Genomic DNA, 9,561 nt, shown 5'->3' with positions numbered 1-9,561 from the left:
TTTGGCGTGTGGTTATTTTTTAATTATATATAATTTATCATTTTAACTAATAAATCTAAATAAATTAACATATAAGACCAGCGCTATTCAGTTAATCAGTGTAATGCAGCTGCGTACGCTGGCTTTAGTTTTTTTTATGTGGAATTAGTTTAATAACCTTCAGCTTGAGTCTGATGAGAAAAGTACAGCGAGTCAGTTCTCGCGATAACATTTCGGGCCTATGTGAGACCACGAAGCGGATATCCGGTCTCTTTTCCGTGGCGGACCGTTGTAGGGCCGGTTTGGCAAAATGAAGGTACAATGTTTCCTCAACTATAAATCATTTTGGAAAGCTATTTTCTTATAAATACTCGTGTACGTTTGATGCCATGATTGTGTACTTTAAAGCGAACTAGTTAAATGCAGCATCCGCGGCTCCGATACGAAGGATGAACGTTGATTTTAAGATTAAAAAAAAAGACCCAGCGCTCACGATCCTGTCGGCTAGTGAGCTGAAGAAACATGGCGGCTCACTGAGAGAAATGTGCACCCAGTTAAAGTCTCGGCTGACTGCAATACGAGATTTCAAAACTTTTGTAGTAAACGTGACTTAAACTTACGATGTTGTTGTCTGTTTATAACGTTAGTCGTTAAACCGGCGCGTTAATGCTAACGTTAGCTTACCGACGTTAGCTCTGAACTGTTAGCACGAAGAGAAGCTAACAGGCCTCCAGTGTCACTGACTCTCTCTCTAAGTACCACAACGTGACGTTAACCGATCATTGTCAACAGTTATGAGTTAGGGGTGTTTTTACCCACCTGTACCTCCAGTTGTGTCTGTCTCTCTCCCTGCTCAGCTAATGTTACCTGCTCCACCTGCCTGCATGAGGGCAATGTGGAACCCAACATGAGTAAAAGTTCAAGTCCTAACATTTAACATTTGCTAATCCTTTTTTTTTTCTTCCCCCAGCTGAACATCTCATTCCCCGCTACTGGCTGCCAGAAGCTGATTGAAGTTGATGATGAGCGAAAGCTGCGTACTTTCTACGAGAAGCGTATGGCCACTGAGGTGGCTGCTGACCCTCTGGGAGATGAGTGGAAGGTAATGTTGTGATACAGTTCAGTTGACTTGTTTAATGTGTTGTATAGTCGTGGTACACAATGTGGCACACCAGCAGACCGTTTCTGACTGATCCGTAGTCATTAAGGGGGGACAGCGTGTTGCCAGAGTAACTGTGGAGCTGCTAACAGATACAATCAGACCTTATGACAATGGCTGATTGTAACAGCATTGCTCTCTCAATTTCCTTGCATCCGCAAAACATGAGTTGAGTCTGAATGTAGGTATGGACTGACTGCTGCAAAATGTAGTCAAAATGCCAACGTTGGGTTTGCAAAGTTGTGATGAGGCTGTACACGGCTCTGACGTGGTCGTTGGAAACAGTTGGTGTTGACTGTTTTGATAAAGGGCATTTTAATTTGTGGACAGAAGGAGCTGAAAATTTAATCTTTCAAATCTACCTTCTGAGCCACATTCACATGCTTATTATGGCCTCATGGTTGATAAAGTGCTGTTGGCTATCAGTCGTATTCCTTAGATACACAAACTTTGCAGCCGTATCTGTATTAAAGGAAAATAATACATTTAAGTTAAAAATGTGATGTTTTTGTTTTGTGCAAACAATCCATTTTTTTTCAGACACTGCGTTCCAGGTACCATAAATGGAAGAGCAGGGAAGTAACTTGTTTTCTATACTTATGCAGGGTTATGTGGTGCGCATCAGCGGAGGCAATGACAAGCAGGGCTTCCCCATGAAGCAGGGTGTGCTGACCCACGGCCGTGTGCGCCTGCTGCTCAGCAAGGGCCACTCCTGCTACCGTCCCCGCAGGACTGGCGAGCGCAAGCGCAAGTCTGTCCGCGGTTGCATCGTTGACGCCAACCTCAGCGTTCTCAACTTGGTTATTGTCAAGAAAGGTAATGTGTTAGTCTTGCTAAAGATGTGGACTGTTTTATTGAAATGGTAAATTGGATACTGAGGGGAAAAAAACAATGGATAACTCTTAGGCTACACAGGTGATGTGTGAGATGATTAAAGGAGTGCTGACATAGAAGTCTTTTATATTACTTGTACGTTACATTTATGGCACACCAGCAGACCGTTTCTGACTCATCCATAGTCATTAAGGGGGGACAGCGTGTTGCCAGATTAACTGTGGAGCTGCTTACCAGATGCGACCAGATCCAGGGTCAGTGGATGGTTGAACTGACTTGCTCTCTCATTGTGTGTCAGAAGAATACTAAAGCTGATGCTCTTTTATTATCACTTAATGCTGTAGTGTGATTTAATTCTTTGGCATTGGTGCAGTTTCAAGTTAATAAAGGACAGTGTGTGTGGCACTGATGAGATATTTTGTGCGTTGGGCTATTCTCTACCTTTTTTGTGTTTTTGACTTTGATTTTAGTAATCGGTAAAGTTCATGCAAAAGGTTCAGATGTAAGCAGTGAACTCTCTGAACTTAATCAGCACTATTGTCTGACTCATCTTCCCTTTATCTGGTTATTCTCAGGTGAGAAGGAAATTCCCGGGCTGACCGACAGCACCGTCCCTCGCCGTCTTGGTCCCAAGAGGGCCAGCAAGATCCGCAAGCTCTTCAACCTGGCTAAGGAGGATGACGTTAGGCAGTATGTTGTGAGGAGACCCCTGACTAAAGAAGGTAAGACTAGAGCTGTTTTCTCACCATCAGTTTGGACTTTTGCCTACAAGTGTTCATAAAGTCACTGAATGTAGGTTTTTATTCAGTATGCTTTTGACTGACACATGAGATCATGAGCCACATAAATGTGCCATTTAAAAGTGAGAATTATTAGGGGAACAGTGCTTTACTTCAAAATTGGATAAAGTTGAGCTTGCGGGGAATATGAGTTTGTGACTACAATTTGAATTTCGAATACTTAAAGATCCAGTGTGTAATATTTAGGATGTTCACCTGAATGTAAAGAGAGATCACAATACAAATGTCTGAACATTTGAACCAGTGAGGTGAACAATGTATTGTGAAACTCCAAAGAAAAGGAAATATGCAGTATTTTGCATTTAGTGCCCTACTTTGGAAATGAATAAAAGGACTATAATTTGTCTAAGAAAATATGTTGTAGACCTTTTTTCAGTCATAATTGAGAGGGAAAAAAACTGAGAATAATATTTTGAACTCAGTATTGAGTTAAATGTACTCATCCCTACCTGTGTTTCTGTTAACTTTTTTTTAGTATGAGATGTTTTTAACTGTTTCTCCTGTAGCCCAGAATTGACAAGCCAAACACTGGCTCTAGTTATAGCCTTTCACAATTTTTGCAGCCACTGTAATTTCTCCTACACGCTTGTAAAGTGTGCAATATTAATTTGGTTGTAATCTGCAACCTCACCACTAGCTGCCAGTCAATCCTACACATTGGTACTTTTTTTTAAAGATGACAATTAAAGCACTGGGACATGTTAATGTAAACAGATTTTTTGCTCTAGTTCTGGAAATTTTAAAATACAGTAGTGTATATGCAATCACAACTCAAATAGTAATGACGCAAGAAGCCTAAATGTTTATGTTGTAAACCCAAAATGCTACGACTTCATCCATTTTACAGTATAATAGATTGAGACACATCACAATTACACAGCATTCTCGGTATCTTGTATATGATGCAATCAGAGGCTAAGGAGCAGCAAGAATTTCAGTTTCTTTGCCAGATAAATCTCTGGAAACCAATGTCTTTCTCTATCATACCTGATATTGACTCATATTGTCAGTATTATTAACGGGATCCCCTCTCTCTGGTAGGCAAGAAGCCCAGAACTAAGGCTCCCAGGATCCAGAGACTGGTGACGCCCCGTGTGCTGCAGCACAAGCGCCGCCGCATCTCCCTCAAGAGACAGCGCACCCAGAAGAACAAGGAGGAGGCCTCTGAGTACGCCAAGCTGCTGGCCAAGAGGATGAAGGTAATGTTTTTATTTGTTTTTTCCTTTATTACAGTGCTTAGCTACTCAGAACTCAAGCGGCTCTAAGTTGTGACATGACACATTTCTAAGTGGTTTTGGATTAACAAATTACTCAAATGTATTTTGGGGTTATTGCTCTGGTATATTTCCCCTAAAATGGTGCTTATAGCCATTTATAATTGTCAGGAGGCAGAACTTGGAGCAGAGATGAATTGCACCATATTTTGATGGGAACTTTCAAATTGTAGCGGTAAAAATCATTCACATATTGGAATTATTGTACTTAGACAAACTGAAATTAAAAAACACACCAAGTATTCGGCTATATTTTTCATTGCCATCTGATTTAATTGTTAAAGAACTGCAGTAAACTGTTGCATTATCTAGCAGTCACTGACATCATATTGGAGTTAGGTATGGGGGTGAAAATAACGTTTTGATGTGTTGAAACATTTTACTGACACTTGTTTCTGCCAACAGGAGGCCAAAGAGAAGCGCCAGGAACAGATCGCCAAGAGGCGCCGCCTTTCTTCTCTGAGAGCATCTACATCCAAGTCAGAGTCCAGCCAAAAGTAAAATCAGAAAGTCAAATAAAGTCATGTTTTGCTGAAAAATTTGCATTGTAATTCTCATTATTTCAGTATCTTGAGTCCAAAGGACTACGATTGCCAGTTGAATAACAGCAGGCAGCTAATAAGTTGTTTAACTTAAGCATATTTACATGGGATTTCAAGCTTTTTTTGGAGACATGTTATACTGTGGGTAGGGCTGCACAATGAATTGAAATCAAAGAATGTTATTTTGAAGATTTAATGTGACAACAGTATAATTAAGAGATGCCCATGTCTACAAATCTTTCTCCAGATTTAAGAACACATTTGTTTAGTATAGGTACTAAATATTCACATTATTTTAGTTCAGTGAAAATTAAACCTGTGATCCAGAAATTAGTTCCCACACTTAATCATACCACAATCATAAGCCTTCAAAATATCTGCAGTTTTTACCATATGCTGCCCAGTTTTATCTTGTACCTCAGTTCAATCACAAGTTACTGTAGTTTGAGTAGTCTTGCTACCTAGAGGTGGCTCTGCAATCAACACATGGAAAAAAGCAGTTTGAGCCTGTATGCCTTTATTAACCTTTCACACAAATCAGTTATAGGAAGCCATCTTTTATATTACATGATTAACTGCCAATGCTAGGAGTTCTGTCTCCTCAGTTTTGACTTAGTGCCCCCCCTATGTAGGCATAACAGTGGTGGCTTTTATCTGCCTGAACAGCTGCAAGACTTAAAGGATGCGGAATCAAAGTGAATGAATTTAAGTTTTATTTCAGTTGCACCTCATTGGGAACTGCAGAACAAACTAAACACAACTGTGTATATCAAATAATTACAGTAGTGTTCAGCGACGAACGCATCCTTTAACATTACACCCATTGTTAAACGGAGACATTTTGGCTGGCCGTCTCTTTTGGCAGCTAGCTGGCGTAGTTTGTGGGTGAGCAGGGACCACGTCCTTGTGAGTTGGGGAGGTCTCGGCTGCATTGAGACAGCTTCTGTCTTTGTCGCCCTGGTGTTGGGAAGGTGGGTAGCTTAAGTTATACATCTGGGAAAAAAAGAAGAACGCAGACACAAGCTGATGCTGCACATGCTGAGGCAGCCCCTGGATGCTCCAGACCAAGGTCAGGCAGCTGGTCTGAAGGTCCTGAATCAGACTTGAAGACCTGGACAAATTCTCCATTACCTGTTGAATAAAAGGACAAAAGCACTCTTTAGCCTAGTTCTATCTATATATCTTGTGTGTGTGTGTGTGAAATGACAGAAATGGGTAGGCATAGAATATGCACAGGTCGAAATTCTTGATTACACTTATTGTTACTGACTGCTATAAGTCAACATTTCTGCTACATAGACATAAAAAAAAGTCCTATTATGTGTCCAGCTAATTATTTGATTCAAAGCAAAGCTGATTGAGCTGTATTAAGTAAGATGAAGACAATTATCTTTCTTTTCATGAGTTACATGCTCTTTTTACTGTAACGTCTCAAGGAAAAACATTATATAGCTTTATAACCTACATATATTTTAGAGAAAATCATACATGGGTTTTTAAGAACTTCAACAAAAACAATGTGACAGCAAAGAAAATATGGTAATTGTGCTAAAACTACTGATATAACTATGTTATGAAGGCAGTATCATGTTTGTCTATAACCAAACATATACTGCCTGAGACCATCCTTCCATCTTGTTAAAGGAACAGTTTGGCCTTCTGGAAAATACGCTTATTGGCTTTCTTGCACAGATAGATGAGAAGATCAATACCACTGAAGTACTGTCATTGTACAATACATAGCTCTTTTTCCTATAAACTCCCTCTCTGACCAGCTGCTGGCTGTAGCTTCATATTGAATGGACTGAGAGGTATCGATCCTCTCATCCAACGAATAAGCATATTTCCCAAAAAAAAATCTCTTTAAACTGTACACACACACACACCTGAATAGACTGCATCTTGGACCCAACCATGTGGAAGGTCCTCCTACACAGCCTGACAGTGAGTGAAGCAAGTCGTGCAGGATAAGGTCTCCTGAGCGTGGCCGCCTCGAAACCCTCCAACAAGTGAGCTTCTTCCTCTATGAAGTCAGCAAGAAGATATTTTGAGTGACACAAAAGTAAATGGAAGTTCTAAATACGACTTATTTCACATCAGTAACTCCACATTAATCTATGTACCTTCATCTTCTTCAGTAGGAGGAAGCACTCGGTCCATCAGAACCTCTGACATGATCAGAGCAGAGTCCAGTCCCACACTGGCCACAGTGATGGCTCTCTCCACCAGTGGCTGGTCAGCCTGGTTATCACCCTGCTGTGTCCTGCCCATCAGCCATGTGACTGTGTGCTGTACGCAGTCCACAGTCCCATTAGCTGCTATGCTCACCACATCCTGGATCTCATGCATCTTGTTCTTGGCAGTGGCAACAATCTAGGTGAAGCAGGAGATATTGTCATAGCCTCTTCTGCTGTTTGAGAAAACACTATGAAAATTGTGTGGCTTAGTCAGATCCAAAAAGGTCCAGTGTGTAACATTTAAGAGGATCTATTGGCAGAAATATACCGAAAATAAGAATCGTTATGTTTTTGTTACTTTAAGATGAGCTTTTCATATCTACAGACTCTTCTATGGAGGCCACCATGTTGAACTGTTATGTTTCTACAGTAGCCCAGAACGGACAAACCTAAACACTGGCTCTGGATACAGCTCCTCGCAGCCACCGTAGTCTCTCCTTCGCAGTTGGAAGGAGAGGCTGAAGCGAGGGAGTTGCAAACTGCTACTACACAGATGGATGCCACTCAATCCTACACACTGGAGCTTTAAAGAGTAAAGGAAAAGGTTACCTGCTCTGTGGGCATATGAAGCACTGGGAACGCAGTCTCCAGCCAGTCAAGACCTTTACATGCCACGTCAATTGCAATGGACACTGGAAATATTCCAGACAGTGAAGCTATTACTGAAAAGTACTAATTACTACAATAAACAAAACACCTGCAGTCTTCATTTAGCTGATTTTAATACGTGTTATTTATTTGGGTACACATATGTATGACGTGTATTTTTTTAGCTATGACCTTACCGGGATTGAATGCTTGCGATTGGATTGTGTAACATGTTGAAATAGGTTCCTACATTGCATCCTTTATTATTGACAACTTCAGGCATTATTTATCATGAATTATAAAACATTTCTTCAGCCCTCTTTCCTTCTGAGTTCTGATGTTATGGTGCACAGATTTTGGAAAGCCATATACAGGTAGGACAATACAGCCTCAAATGTGACAGTACTCACTCTGGGGCTCCAGTTTTACACAGACAGGTGTAACTATAGCTGCCACGCTGCTCTCCAGCCCCTCACACACAGACCTCAGGTTGGGGTGGCTGTATTTAGTGTCAATGTATAAGACTGACAGCTTGGTACAAGCTGAGTGAACCACTGGCAGCTTGGCCAGCCTGGCAGCTGCCCTCTGCACCTTCTGCAAGAAAAGAAGAGAAACAACAAGCTTAATATAGTCATTGAGGGGCGGTTTACAGTTAAGTAAATGGTTTAATGAAGTTATTAACTGCTCTGTATCGTGTAAGTTAATTTTGGTCATTTCTAAATCAAAAAATCTTCCCAAAGTTTCCTAAATAGAATATCAAAATGGAAGTCATCGGGCCTAGATAGATTATTTATGGGGCTTTTAATCATCTAACAAACAATTTACTCGATTTTTCTGAGTTCACCGGGTAGCCTATAATAATTAGGAAGACTAAATATAATTTAGCAGGTGAAGAAAGGGTTAATCTACCTCCATTGTACTCACCTGGTTGTTGTTCATCGGCATGTTGTACACTTTCTACAAGGGAAAAATAAATGTGCCTTCGTGTGAGTAAACGTTTAAACTTTACATTTGGGTAATAGAGGCTGTTCAATAGAATACAACCCTGCTAAGTGCTGCTCCACAGGTCTCTCACATGGCGTGGTCGTGTTGTCAATTAGCGCTCACCTGTGCTGAGTGCTGCAGTTCTCGGGCTGCTCTCGCGATATGTTAATATATGTAACCCTTTTTTTTTTTTTTATTATAATAATACATATTTAAAATAAAATTATACAAACATACGTATGCATGTATACAATTACCTATTGACAAATGTATCTAAAAAACCCTACCTCCAATATCAAATTACATCTATGTCAGATATACCATGTCATTCATCAATCACAGTGATCAATTTGGGGACTTCTGTGCTTCTTATTTTATTTTTTTCTGATACGTGTTTCACAAATTTGTTTAGGTATACTGAATGCAACAGTCCCAGTCATTAATTACATATTGTTTTATATTTTTCCTATTGCTCGATATTGATTAAAGCTGATAATCGCTGTGAGCAGGATTTGAACCTACGCGGGGAAACCCCATTGGATTTCGAATCCAACGCCTTAACCACTCGGCCATCACAGCTCTGCAAGTTGTGATAAATAGTGCATTGAAAGCACAAATGCCTCTGAGTGTGAACTACAGTGTTTATAGGTCATATCTGACCAGTGTTCATAAGGGAGTTGCTTCAGGGAATGAAAAATGAAGATGTCAAGTCCCACAAACCGTTTTTATAATGATCATTCATTTCAGGAGCAAATAAATAATTTCTCACATCAAAACATCTGCCATCGCCATATTGCACCTGATCTCTGCAGAGGTGAGCCTGCTGTTTTGTTCCACACTTTGAGAAGTGATCCACAATGAATGCTGATACCAATACTGTTGATGTCCTCTGGAACACAAGGGTCAAATAAATCTTCCTTCAGGATCAGCCTGCTGCTGCTGCTGCTGCTGCTGCAGCACTGGTCTGTGAACAGAGCTACCACTTCATCCACCAAACACATAAGGGAAGCAGGACACAACCTGACTATCTCTAGTCCAATTCAAAACAACATATTATACAGCTGCTCCATGGGACTAAGTATTAATAATAAAACCAATCCATCACCTGACTTCATCATAACTAATATTGTCAGTGTTTGGAATTTATTTACCAATGCTATGTAG

General features: G+C 40.4%; 2 protein-coding genes and 1 non-coding gene across 4 annotated transcripts; 1 reads left to right on the top strand and 2 right to left on the bottom strand.

Annotated features, from left to right (window-relative positions):
• Positions 1-181: 181 nt before the first annotated feature.
• Positions 182-4,585, top strand: rps6 (ribosomal protein S6). Its single transcript, XM_051385107.1, has 6 exons — positions 182-295; positions 950-1,081; positions 1,744-1,954; positions 2,548-2,694; positions 3,814-3,971; positions 4,452-4,585. The coding sequence occupies exons 1-6, from the start codon at positions 290-292 to the stop codon at positions 4,545-4,547; spliced, it is 750 nt and encodes a 249-aa protein (XP_051241067.1). The 5' UTR covers positions 182-289; the 3' UTR covers positions 4,548-4,585.
• A 503-nt stretch (positions 4,586-5,088) lies between these two features.
• LOC127354843 (perilipin-2-like) lies at positions 5,089-8,516 on the bottom strand. Of its 2 annotated transcripts, XM_051385106.1 has the most exons (7): positions 8,458-8,516; positions 8,338-8,370; positions 7,824-8,007; positions 7,375-7,457; positions 6,712-6,961; positions 6,475-6,611; positions 5,089-5,719 (listed from the first exon to the last, which is right to left on the bottom strand). In XM_051385106.1, exons 2-7 carry the CDS (start codon positions 8,356-8,358, stop codon positions 5,378-5,380), a joined length of 1,017 nt encoding a protein of 338 aa, XP_051241066.1. In that variant the 5' UTR covers positions 8,359-8,370; positions 8,458-8,516; the 3' UTR covers positions 5,089-5,377. The 2 variants fall into 2 exon arrangements, with proteins under 2 accessions (XP_051241066.1, XP_051241065.1); XM_051385105.1 differs by having other exon boundaries at positions 8,338-8,504.
• A 378-nt stretch (positions 8,517-8,894) lies between these two features.
• Positions 8,895-8,976, bottom strand: trnas-cga (transfer RNA serine (anticodon CGA)). The gene has a single exon. It is a non-coding gene; the product is annotated as a tRNA-Ser (tRNA).
• Between the last annotated feature and the right edge of the window lie 585 nt (positions 8,977-9,561).

Source organism: Dicentrarchus labrax, unplaced genomic scaffold (genome assembly GCF_905237075.1).
Source record: "Dicentrarchus labrax unplaced genomic scaffold, dlabrax2021, whole genome shotgun sequence".
Taxonomy (NCBI): Eukaryota; Metazoa; Chordata; class Actinopteri; family Moronidae; genus Dicentrarchus; species Dicentrarchus labrax.
The sequence above is the reverse complement of the archived record's forward strand: the minus strand, read 5'-3'. Positions and strand labels throughout refer to the sequence as shown.